Source organism: Manacus vitellinus, unplaced genomic scaffold (assembly GCF_001715985.3).
Source record: "Manacus vitellinus isolate BGI_N305 unplaced genomic scaffold, ASM171598v3 scaffold_36_pilon, whole genome shotgun sequence".
Lineage (NCBI taxonomy): Eukaryota > Metazoa > Chordata > Aves > Passeriformes > Pipridae > Manacus > Manacus vitellinus.
In genome coordinates this window covers 4,407,780-4,420,375 of record NW_021940508.1, presented here as the reverse complement: position 1 = coordinate 4,420,375, position 12,596 = coordinate 4,407,780, and the positions used below count along the sequence as shown (strand labels likewise).

The following is a 12,596-nucleotide window of genomic DNA, read 5'->3' as shown; positions in this document are numbered from 1 at the left end:
AAAGTGAGTTGGGAAGAGTATGGAGGGGAAGTTTGGTTGTGTAGGGATGGGATGAGAAAGGCCATATCAAAGCTGAAACTGTGGCAAGGGACACAAAGAATAACAGGAAGGGCTTCTACAGGTGTGTTAATCAGAAAAGGAAGGTCAAAGAAAGTAGACCCCCTTTGATAAACAGCACTGGGAAACTGGTAACAACAGATGAGAAGAAGGCCGAAGTACTCAACAACTCTTTTGCCTCAGTCTTAACTGACAGCCTCTCTTCCTACACCTCTTCAGTGGATGGACAGCAGGATGGGGACTGGGGGAGCAAAGTCCCTCCCACTGTAAGAAGGGATCAGGTCTATGACCACCTGAGTAAATAATGAACATAATGTACAATCACGTATGTAAGTTTATGGGGCCCCATGAGATCCATCACAGAATTTTGAGGGAATTGGCCGATGTAGTTCCCAAGTCACTCTCCATGATATTTGAAAACTCATGGCCATCAGGGGAAATCCCAGGTGACTGGAAAAAGGGAAACATTGTACCTACTTTTAAAAAGGGTAGAAAGGAGGACCCTGGGAACTACTGACTTTCACCCTCGTCTCTGTACTTGGTAAGATCATGGAACTGATCCTCCCAGAAGCTCTGCTAAGGCACATGGAGGATAGGGAGGTGCTTTGAGGCAACCAGCACAGCTTCACCAAGGGCAAGTCCTGCCTGACCAATACAGTGACCTTCTGTCATGGAGTGACTACGGTAGTGGACAAGAGAAGGACTACAGATGTCATTTATCTGGACTTGTGTAAGGCCTTTGACACGGTCCCCCACAATATCCTTCTCTCTAAATTGGAGAGGCATGGATTTGATGGGTGGACTGTTCAGTGGGAAGGAACTGCCTTGATGGTCACTACCAGAGGGGGTAGTTAATGGCTCAGAGTCCCGATGGACATCAGTGACAAATGGTGCCCCTCAGGAGTCCATATTGGGACTAGTGTTATTTAATATCTTCATCAATGACAAAGTCATCGAGTACCCCCTCAGCAAATTTGCAGATGACACCAAGCTGAGAGGTGTGGTTGCCACACCTGAAGGACAGGATGCCATCCAGAGGGACCTGGACAAGCTTGATCAGTGGGTCCATGGGAATCTCAGGCGGTTTAACAAGACCAAGTACAAGGTGATGCACCTGAGTCAGGGCAAGCCCTGGTACCAGTCCAGGCTGAGGGATGAGCAAATGAAGAGCAGCCCTACTGAGAAGGATTTGGGCATGCTGATGGGTGAGAGGCTGGACATGACCTGACCGTGTGCATTTATAGCCCAGAAAGCCAAACGTTTCCTGGGCTGCTTCAAAAGCAGTCAAGGTCAAGGGAGGGGATTCTGCCCCTCAGCTCCTCTCTGGTGAGACCCCACCTGGAGCACTGCATCCAGCTCTGGGGTCCTCAGCAGAGACAGGACGTTGACCTGTTGGAGAGAGTCCAGAGGAGGCCACCAAGCTGATTGCAGGGATGGAGCATCTCCTACCAGGCAAGGCTGAGAGAACTGGGATTGTTCAGCCTGGAGAAAAGAAGGCTTCAAAATGACCTAATTGTGGCCTTTGAGTACCTGAAGGGAACCTGCAAGAAAGATGAAGAGAGACTTTTTAGAAGAGCATGTAGTGATAGAACAAGGGGGAATGGCTTCAAACTGAGAGTAGGTTTAGATTAAATATTAAGAAAAAATTCTTTATTGTGAGGGTGGTGAGGCACTGGCAGAGAGAGGCTGTGAATGTCCCATCCATGGGAGTGTTCAGGACCAGACTGGATAGGACTTCGACCAACCTGGTCTAGTGGAAGGTGTCTCTGCCCAGGGCAGGAGGGTTGGAACTAGATGATCTTTAAGGTTCTTTCCAATCCAAACCATTCTGTGATCCTATGATTCTGTGCTTCTATTCCTACATGTCCTCTCACTGGATACCAGGAAGAAGAGCACAGCACCTCCCTCTGCACTTCCCCTCCTCAAGAAGCTCTACAAAGCAATTTGTCTTTTTGTCTAAAGTAAAGAAAGTTTGGCATCATTCAAATTCAAGTCTCTGTTTTTTTCAATGGAGCTAGTCCTGGTTTTCTATTCAAACATGTTTAGATGTTTATTTTGTACCCATTTACACAGGAAAACACAGTTTAAAATAAACATCTTATAATTGTCATATTTAATTATGTTTATTACAGTTTCTGACTCTTCATTGCTTGATGTTTAATTTTAGCGTTTGAAAACTTCAGTGCCACATCAGGCTGACTTGCAGCTACAGCAGATTTCGGAACGTTTTGAAACAAGATCCAAGGCAGTAGCAGATAAAATAGCTCGTACACATTTTGCAGAGCAGCAGAGAGCTCAGAAGCTCCAAGAAGAGCAAAGAGCTCAAGACACTGAAGAGGTGACTGCTTACTTTTTATAGACTTCTGAAGATGTATTTTCTTAAGGATATGTGCATAATGGATTAGTTAAAGCCAATGTGAAGGCTTCTTAGTTCTGTGCTACACGGTCATATTTATACAAGAACAAAGGAAAAGACTATGCGTGGAAATCCTTAATATGTAGACACAGAGTCAATATACTCTTATGAGACTTTAAAAACATTACTGTTTAAAAGTCACATAGTTTAAAAATGAGAGTACTTATGTTTTGTCATGTGTGGAAAATATCTGTAGACTTCAAGACTAAGTGTAAATTTCACAACTTGTATGTGTTTGAGATGTCCTTGTAAAAGAACTTTGTGACATTCTTCTTTTGTAAAGAAAAGAAGCATTGTTCAAAAACAGGAAAAGACAGGGAAAGGGGGCCTAGTGGGTATGGCCTCAGAACATCTTGTACTTCTATGTAGCCATTCTGATAAAGTAAAAAAAGAGAAAGGAATTTGTTTAGACATGGGAACACTCATCCAAAGTACAGCTTACAGTTTATATCGAGGAAATGGCGAGCTATCTGAGGTGTTGAACCACACAGAAGATGTAGTTGACTAATTTGATATGTGTTTTATATGGCTAATTAAGGGACAGAGTCTTGCTGTGATTATTTAGCTGTTCTATTGTCACTACGTGAACAAGAAGGAAAAGTCAGTTCATGTATCTAGAAAAGAAAATACAAACAATATCCAAAATATAACAAAAAAAGTTTAAAAGAAAATTTATTAGTACCTTATTTGATATATTATATATTTTTTACTGACTTTGACTATTTGTGTAAAAAAGTATTTTTTCTACTTATATCAATCTGTACCCACAGGTATCTGTAGTGTAATTTATATGTTTGTTACTTCTTGGTCATCTGAGACTCACTGTTCACCAGTAGTATTACTTAATGTGTTACCTAATGGTATTCTCATTTTCTGTACTAGGAAACTGGTATTTTCAGTTTCTGTACTGTATTCAGACCTGAAACAGGGTAACATACTAGAACTAGAATTCAATGAAAGCCCCTAAATGCCTATAAGGCACTGATCCTTTGCTCAAGTCTGAAGCCTGATAAGCTCTTCTTTCCTCCTGAAAGATTGTTTTCTTTCTGGTTTAATTACGTTTACTTCATATAAATATATTAAGTAAATGTATGTATTTATCTATCCATCTATATCTATGTCTATGTATAAAGTACCGTATTACTTCAGAAATATTTAGGTAGTATATTAGGGCCATATGTTGTATTTTGTTTCAAACTATGTATCTGAACACAAGATGTTGAATATTCAGGATCACACTGGAAGAAGGAGACAAAGTGAAGTAGTGCACAGGATTCAAACAGCTGGTTTAAAGGTTCCAAAGCCTCCACCAAGACCCATCATAAAAGCTATTGAAACTAAAAAATTGTTAAAGAAAAGAGAAGCAGAGGTAATTATCATCTATGCTCTTTTAATGTTAATTATATTAACTCAAAACCATGATTTTTGGGAACATTTGCACTTACAAATACCGTACTTACATCATACAAAAGCTGCTGCTATATAACTGTTAAAATATAGTAGACGCAGGCAGTGAAATGGGCTGAATACTTATCATAATTCTGCGTTTGTTTCTTAATAAAAACTGTTTTGACATAAGAGAAAATTTGTATTGAATATATACCATAGGTAGGTACTAATTTGATTTCTAAAACTATTTTACCTTCTAGCCTATTGAGTTGAATATGTGAAATAAAAGTATTAGCATTCCTTTCTCATTTGTGCCTGATGAAGTTTTGCACGATAATATTTGAACTGTTCTGTAACACACTGTAAAGCTGTCTGCTCTATTAAAAATGTTACTAATAGCTGAAATTGACAGTTGTCTTAAATCAAGAGATGATAGCAATGCACCATTAAAAAAAATCTGTATTATCTAGTATGGAAGAGTGCTTGGATTGTAATTCAAGTTCTTGGATTGTATTATCATCAGGAGTGTAAATATTACCTTTTACAACTGTGCAACTGTCACAGATGTATTTAAATGTAGATTGTAGTAACATAGTTGCTTGAGTAGCTATTGGGGATACATTCAAGCTACTGATTGGAAAGCAGATGATAGCCCAGAATATCTTTTCAAATCCCTGAATAGTGAGAATTATGTAAACTGCTGAAGCCCTATGCAAAATTGGAATTATCCTGCAGAATGAATAGCTGCAAATTTTTAGAATATTCTAGCTGATGGAAGTAGGTGTAGCAAAGGACAGGGAACAAGGGAAGAAGCAAAAGGTAGAAGAAGGAAATAGTCTTGCCTTTATTCTTGGTCTAGCTGATGCTTAAAGTATTTTCACTGTAAACCTTTCTGTTGTACATGCATGACAGAAAAGTAATTCCCTAATACTTGTTCTTTGTGATGTTTTGTGAAGAGAAAGGAAACATTAAATTTTGTGTTACTTCTTCAGAACGTATACAAGGAAATAGACAAGTTTGAGAAGTCTATGACAGGAAATGCCTTTGAATTACACAGCCCGGTGACTGACAGGTAATATTTGGATATTAGATTACTAAGAATAGACAGGATCCTACCTCAGGTGTCTGCTATCTATGTAGGCAGCTACTTGAGGAAAAAGTAATGTCTCATTTAGTTTACACTGTGATTGTTCTTTGAGTGATTGTCCCACTGCACATATTTCAATTCCAACACAGTTGCAGTGTCTTTACCTTACCTTTAGTTGTAGTAGGGATGGCTCAAGCTTCCTTCTCTACTTTTTGTCACATATACAGCAAGAAATGGATCAAAGTGCATCTCTTCTGTTAATTTTAGTCACTGGGTCTATGAGGTCATTTAGCCTTGCAGAGAGGTGAGAATGGCTCTGAATATTCGTACACAGTAACACATTTCAAAGGAAATAGAGAGAAGTAACTTTCTTCCTGAAACTTGCCTGTATGTTGATTTATTTGTGAATAATTATAAGTAATAGTCATTCTGTCATCTTTTTTGATATGTATACCCTACTGACAGGAGGTGATAGTCATCCATACTGCTGTAGATATTTCTGTGTGTAAACCTGTAACTGCAAAACTGTACTCAGAGTGATATCTTGAGGAGTAACCCAGTAACAAGGGCACCGAGAAGTAGCCACAGTACCCTCAGAGTGATGTTGTACATTTGTTAGACTTGCATATAGCTATACAGGGATCTGTATGTAAACACCTTTAAGAACTATAATTCATATTAAGTCAGAGATCTTTCTCTTTTTAATCTTTTCAATCAGTGATATACAAGAATCATTGCAAACACAGAAATTGCAAGAAACAACTCAAGAAACTACTCAAGAAACTACAGCACAGACAAAAACTGAGCTGTTAAATGTTTATTCAGATGGTGAATATATAAGGAAAATTCAAAAACGTTTAGAGGAAGATACATTTGCTAGAGAACAACGAGCAAAGAGACGACGAAAAATGCTAATGGACCAGTTACTAGCACATGAATCTGAAGAGGTGAGAAATTGTATGCTGAACTATAGAGTCCATGTGCAGTTAGCAATCTAAAAATTTGCTTACAAATATAAAATCAGAACACTTTTGGAGAGGATAAAGGAAGATATATGCACTACTTTTATGCCAGCCATTGGCTTTCCTTGAGAAATAGGGAAGGTTATCTTTTATTTCTCACAACCTTTATGTCATACACCATACTTACAAACCACAAAAGATAAATGAAGGCAGCAGAGCAAAGATTATAAAAATCAGTTGAAGATCTGCCTTCTATTCCTTGCCACCCCCCCGAAACTTGAACAAAGGAAAATCAAACTCAATTTGCAGATCAGAGCTTTGATTTTTGATGTGTTGTGGAATAGAAGATATGTCTCTGGAGAATGTCTGTGTTATGTCTAAAAATGGATGTTGCAGGTTATTCCATTTGAATCCTGTCCTGTAAAGCACAAGGCTTTTAAGATTTCTCTTCCGATACTCCTTATTCAAAAAGCAGCTCTTAGATTACTGATTTCACGTGTCTTCTCTTTTATAGTGATTGTGTAGAAACAGAACTTGTAATTTGCTGGGTTTCTGTGATTTCTGATTATCATTTATTTTAGTGTTTCACTGTGAGTCCTTAGCTTAGATCATGTGTGTTGAACCCACTATAGCTGGGACTTTCTCCACTGCTGGAGCATAATGATAGCATTTCAGATGTGTAGCATACATTTTATATATATGTATATATTTTTAAGCCTTGGCATGTAATGTCTGGAGATTAAAGAGGAGACTTATCCCAGTCTACAACTTCCTCATGAGGGGAAGAGAAGGGGCAGGCACTGATCTCTTCTCTGTGGTGACCAGTGAGAGGAACCAAGGGAATGGCCTGAAGTTGTGTCAGAGGAGGTTTAGGTTGGATATTAGGAACAGGTTCTTCACTCAGAGGATGGCTGGGTACCGGAACAGACTCCCCAGGAAAGTTGTCATGGCACCAAGCCTGACAGAGTTCAAGAAGCATTTGGATAATACTCTCAGGTATGTGGTGTGAGTCTTGGGGATGGTCCTGTACAGGGCCAGGAGTTGGACTCGATGATCCTTGTGGGTCCCTTTCAACTCGGCATATTCTGTGATTCTGTGAGACTATTTGGAAATGTTAAGAAAAAATTTGATTTGTTGAGGTAGTCATCTGGGAATTAGATGCTTCTCGATGTCTATCTCTGATCTATATTCTTGAAAAACACCTGTAGTAGCTTAGACCAAAAGTGCGTCTATCCATGTATCCTGTCTCTGAGTTCCCATTCAAAGAGATTTTACATCATGTTCTTGGTGATATCCATAGGCCATGAAGAAGTTTTGCAGTCCAGTTGCCTGAAATCACTGAAGTCCCAAAACTTGCTCTTTAATTGCTCTCAGCTCTTGCAGCCCTGGCAGCCTGGACGAGGGGTTCCAAAAGTCCTGGCTGTCCGTCACTGGGGTGCTTGGTGGATACAGCAGCTGTAAACCAGCAAAGCCAGCCAGTGCTGTGAGGAGGTCACACAGCTAGTCCACCTGAGGTTTAGGACAAGCCTTATCAGTTTGGGATGGAGGAACTGTAGCAATGTGCTGCCAATCACACAGGCTCCAGGGAGGCTCCAAATCAAGGCAAAACTAACAATAGTGTTCCTAAATTCCCAGGAAAAAAATAAGCTTTGATATAGGAACAACTGAAGTCACAGACTGTGGGATTAGAAGGAAAGACAAGTGAGCATTTGACTGGAACAGTAGTTTGACCAGATCAGAGAATCTGTTTAGTGGTAATTTGGTTCTATATTAGCAGAGGAAGAGATGTTTGGCTGGAACTTCGAGATTTCAGAAATTAGGTGCCACTTGACTTAAGAGAACTGGGAAGCAAACTAAGGTATTTTCTTTAAAAAATAAATGAATATACAAAATAGTTGAAAATTACTTTTCCCTTCCATTATGTACTGAACCATAAAGGATTTTCACACTGAAACTGCAGCTGCCCTGTAGGTATTAGGATCAGGTTTTTACCTGTGCAGCATAAACTTTGAACATGGCATGAGATCATTTAGAGTCAAATGAATTTCATCCCTTCAGAACGCAGTAGATTGTTTTGTATCCATGCTTATAAATCTTACTAAAAGAACTTTGTTCAAATTTTTTATTTTTGGCACTTCACAGGTTGAAGCCTGGGAGAGAAAATACTCTACTCTTTGTAGAACATAGCGTGACGCCAGTCCGATTTTCATAGGGAGGTGTTGAAAGTGTTTGACAGTAATATGGCTTCATTCCTATTGAACCTTTATCTCCACCATTTCAACAAATTATTTGTGCTTTTTACTTGTTATATTTGGGTGCTCTGTTCAGATTTTATCTCTCCGAATTAAAAATTTATCAGGAATAAGTTACTTTCAGCAATAAATTGAGAACATGAAAATGGGAGGAGAAATGAACCGTTACTAGATTATTACTTGTCAACCAAATAGATTTATGTATTCTGAACTGTAAGTTTTGGTCATAAATTTTATGACCATACAACAGCACAAAATTGTTTCACTTGTATGTAAATCAAACAAGGAAATAGAAAAATAGAAACGTGATACAGTAATTATGTATGAACAACATGAAGCATACACACATTATGGTTTGGCCACTGGATGCCACTGTTGTCTCAAGTAGGTAAACCAGGAAAAAAGTGTGTATTGTGCTCTTTTAATAGTAATTTTTCAAATTATTATGCGGATTTCCCAATTATGATATTTATGATTTCTTCAGGCACTTCACAGTCCTCTGTGAAGATGTTGATGTAAAATTTTAGGTCAAAAAATGGTACTACAATTTTTATGTTGTCTCCTACCATGTCCAGAAGTTTTAAAACTTGTTAACCTTTGGTTTGAGTACTTTGTCCATTCCTTTTTGTATGAAAGATAGCTACCAGGGCTTCAATTCCCCACCCAATAAGCAACCTCTCTGAAACTTTGAGTTTGGTGTTCTGAATCCTTACTTATCTGTTGTGTATCTTTGAGTTAGTTGCCTTTTCATTTATTCTTGTTCCTCAAAAATTTCCTACTAGCTCTTTTTAGGCCTACTGAGCATGCCAAAATATTTGATCACTTAGAATATTGAAGTTCTCTACACTTCAGTAAGCAAAGACAAGGTCTCTTTTAGCTGCTGTAAAGTGTTCTAAAGGAGCATCTTACCATTTGCTTTAGGAAGAGCACATTCACCTAAATAAGGTGCTTTAATTTCTCAATGGACCAACTTTTTGCACCATAAAGTTGATGGTTTAAGTATGACAAGTGACCACTCTGTTAGGGTGGCTCCTTCAATTCCCTGTGAATTAGGGTTTTAAAATCCATTTTCTTCTGGTGAAGTGCCTACTGTTCTAATAATCCATGGCTGAAGGTAAGCAGTAGCAACTACAGAAAATAATGAAGGATATTTATTGCAGTAGGAAACAAATCTTGCATTTTCTACTCTTCTTTGAAACCTTAATGAAATACTAAGTCCAAAGAAGCAGTGGATAGAACTGAGATGGCAAAAGGTACTGTTACTCCTTTTATTGCCTTGAGATAGGAATGTAAGAGAAAATGGACAGACTAACTCTTCAGTAGGCAGTACTATTGGAAAAATTTATCACCTGAACTATATCAAATGACACATAGAATGAATATAAAATTGCTATGATTCCATTGTTTTCCACTTCAGTTGCATGCATGATGATAATTCCCTCCATAGAAAAATAGCTTACAAACAGTAAGTACAAATAGGGTACAAAACACAACACATTCAAAATTAGGCCCTCATTTTGAGAAAAACTTTGTATAGAGACAACATAGCATGCAGGTGAACCACTCTGGGATTAAAGCCTGAGATGACTGCATCTGCCATTAGAACTATCATGCAGTGTTATGAGATTTGGTGCTAGGAAAGGGGAGTACAAAGCCCACATTTTGGCTGAAATAAGAAAAGTGTTGAGATATTTTTATACCAGTTTAGTATTTTCAAGTCACCAGAATTTAATTGGAATGTACTTTATTCCCAGCAATTGTGAAGAGAAAAGAACTTAAAAATATGGAAAGAGGTTGTTTTTTTTTTTAAATTGGCTTCTTCCCAACATCAATATTAAATAAATTATTTAGAAAGTTGTTGGGTTTATTATTGAAATTCAAATAACCATGCTTTGCATAAAAATTTTTTTACAGTTGTCCTAGTTTGCATTGTGTAGCACAGATCTAGACTCTTTGTAGAGTTCTTTCATAAATAATATGATAATATGTAATCAAATTGAATTGTTCAATTATAGGTGTATGTATGTAATGTGTTTTTCCTCTCTGTCACAGCTGATGAAAAAATAAACCAGATAAAAGAAAATAGATGTGACTTTATTTTGGTTTGGGGTTTTTTGTACTAATAACTGGCTTTACCTGTGCCTCTGTTCTTAGGAAAATGAATTTGAAATCTTCAAATCAGTTCCCAGTTTTGGTCCTTACATTGGAATATATTTCCTAGTAGTTTTGCTGCATGTGAAACAAATATCCAGCAAATCAGATATTTCGTCTAGAATTCTGCTGTAGGAGTGGTATTTGGCAATGGGGCTTGATGTTTTTGCTTAGGACTCAGAAGGAGTTCCGGACGGAGATAATGAAGCAAAACTTTACATTAGTTTAAGCATTAGTTTACATACCAGAGAAGGCTAGAGAAGTGTAGTAGTGATAAGATACTATTATGTTATGAGAGTACTTAGAAAAATAACAATCCATAGCCTTGAAAGTATCTGTGTACACAGACCATGCCTCAAGCAATGGTTCAGAACGATTTTCCCATAGTACCAAATAGGGTATTGTATCCATGTCCCAGTAAGAACACTGGAACTATTGCCCAGAAGTCTTGTATATTGCTCTGTTCTGGAATGGTTCTTCCTATTCTCAGTCTCCTGAATAGAGGAGAATGGAGAAGATAATTACCCAAATCCCCAGAAAGAAGTTAAAATTTCAAACCTGTAGAAAAGAGAGTGATCAAGGATCCAGTAGAATGTGGCTGAGAATGGGAACTGGTGAATAGCAGGAATAAGTTAATTATTTGAGGAAAGGGTATATCTTTAGATACAGAAGCCATTATTTCAAATGTGCTGCAGTTTCTTTGCGCATGGGAAATAACCACATTAAAATTGAGTTAATCTGACCAAATGTATTTTTACTGAATATCTCAGTTAAGACATAGTTAGAATTCTCTTCTAGAGTTCTACAATTCTTACATAAATACTGCTGCTATAAATCCTTACATAAATAGTACCACTTCTTACAAAAATAGTACTAATAAATAGATATGTTTGTTGTTCTGGATTTATGTGTCATATAAGCAGGTGAGTGCTGTTATATAAACTCCACTCATATTTCTCATATGAGACACCGATGAGTTGTCTAGGAAATAGTTTATAAACTGTGCTTAGTAGCATTATTTTTTGTCTTTTAGAAGGCTTACCGGGAGGAGCAGCTTGTTTACAGACTAATGAAACAATCTCAGCACGAGCGGAGGATTGCTGCTCAACTCATGCATGTTCGACATGAAAAAGAGGTGTTAAGGCAAAACAGAATTTTTAGGGAAAAACAATATGAAGAAAGACGGCAAAAAGAGTTCCAGGAAGCTCTTGACAGAGAAGCGGTAAAAGATTGTTTTGCTCTCTGAATTGCTACAGGACTATTAGAATGTTATTAAATGGAATTCGTATTGTCATCTTCAAGACTTTTCTCAGGACAGGATGATTTAATGATAAATATATTCTTTTATTTTTTAGTTCACAGTTACAGCTAACATGGGTGATAAGCATTAAGCATGTAACTGTAATTGTGGAACTGAGAGCATTTTGCAGTGTGTTAAAACTTTAGGGGAATTATGTAGGGAGGGAGGAAGAACAGCCCCCATGGCAGGGGGATAATAAGGGATAAAGCTGAGCAACTTAAAGTCTAATTTTGATCTTTTTTTCTATACTAATTTTAACTTTGTAGGGCATCTCTGTGTGCTGAATTTAAAAGGCACAGTCTTGCAGAGGCAACAGGACAAAAGACAGTAGCCTAAGATCTTGTTTCAAGAATCATGTTTTTAATTTCACTTAGATATAATATGTTAATGTCCATTTTTTACAAATGCTGGAGTGGTTACACTCATGAGTGCTTATTTCTTTCTACCTTGAAGCTTTCAGTTGATTAAAAGGACTTAAAATTCTGTGGAAAACTGCCCAGTGCGATGCTCATAGTAGGGCATAATGTGATCCTGTCAAAAACAATTAGTAACTCCAAATCCTCCAACACAGCTGAAGTCCTGTGTAATCAGCAGCTATCTGATCTCTTTAAGTATGCTTTCAGCCAAAAGCAGCACACCATCACAGAAATAATTTTCTACTATGACCAGAAATCTTTTTCGAAGATTGAACAACATCAATAATTTAAAATTATTTGAAGATCAGAATCTAGTAAGATAAATTATTTGTCACATTTTCTGAATGAGTAATTCCACTGAAACCTGTGATTTCACTGCCCCCAAGCACTCAATATGTTCTTAATATGTTTGTCATTAAAGAAGTAAAGCATTTCTCCTTTATTGTATTTTAGCAGTTAGAAAGCAAACAAAGTGGAATTTATAGAATTAATAAAAATTTTTAGATTAGTTTTTGTATTAGTCTGCTTGCTGGCTCTTCAGCTCTGGTGAGAAATGAGCTGTTTCT

The 12,596-nt window shown here is 37.5% G+C and overlaps 1 protein-coding gene across 7 annotated transcripts in view; it reads left to right on the top strand.

The window, feature by feature from the left end:
• Positions 1-12,596, top strand: part of SPEF2 (sperm flagellar 2) — a 76,024-nt gene that overhangs the window by 8,423 nt on the left and 55,005 nt on the right. For 5 of the 7 annotated variants that reach the window (XM_029961552.1, XM_029961555.1, XM_029961554.1 and 2 more), the window contains exons 4-8: positions 2,225-2,395; positions 3,705-3,842; positions 4,855-4,934; positions 5,668-5,896; positions 11,348-11,536. In XM_029961552.1, coding sequence (XP_029817412.1) covers positions 2,225-2,395; positions 3,705-3,842; positions 4,855-4,934; positions 5,668-5,896; positions 11,348-11,536 — 807 coding nt within the window. The remainder of the gene's footprint in view (positions 1-2,224; positions 2,396-3,704; positions 3,843-4,854; positions 4,935-5,667; positions 5,897-11,347; positions 11,537-12,596) is intronic. The other 2 variants (XM_029961551.1, XM_029961553.1) reach the window with 2 other exon arrangements.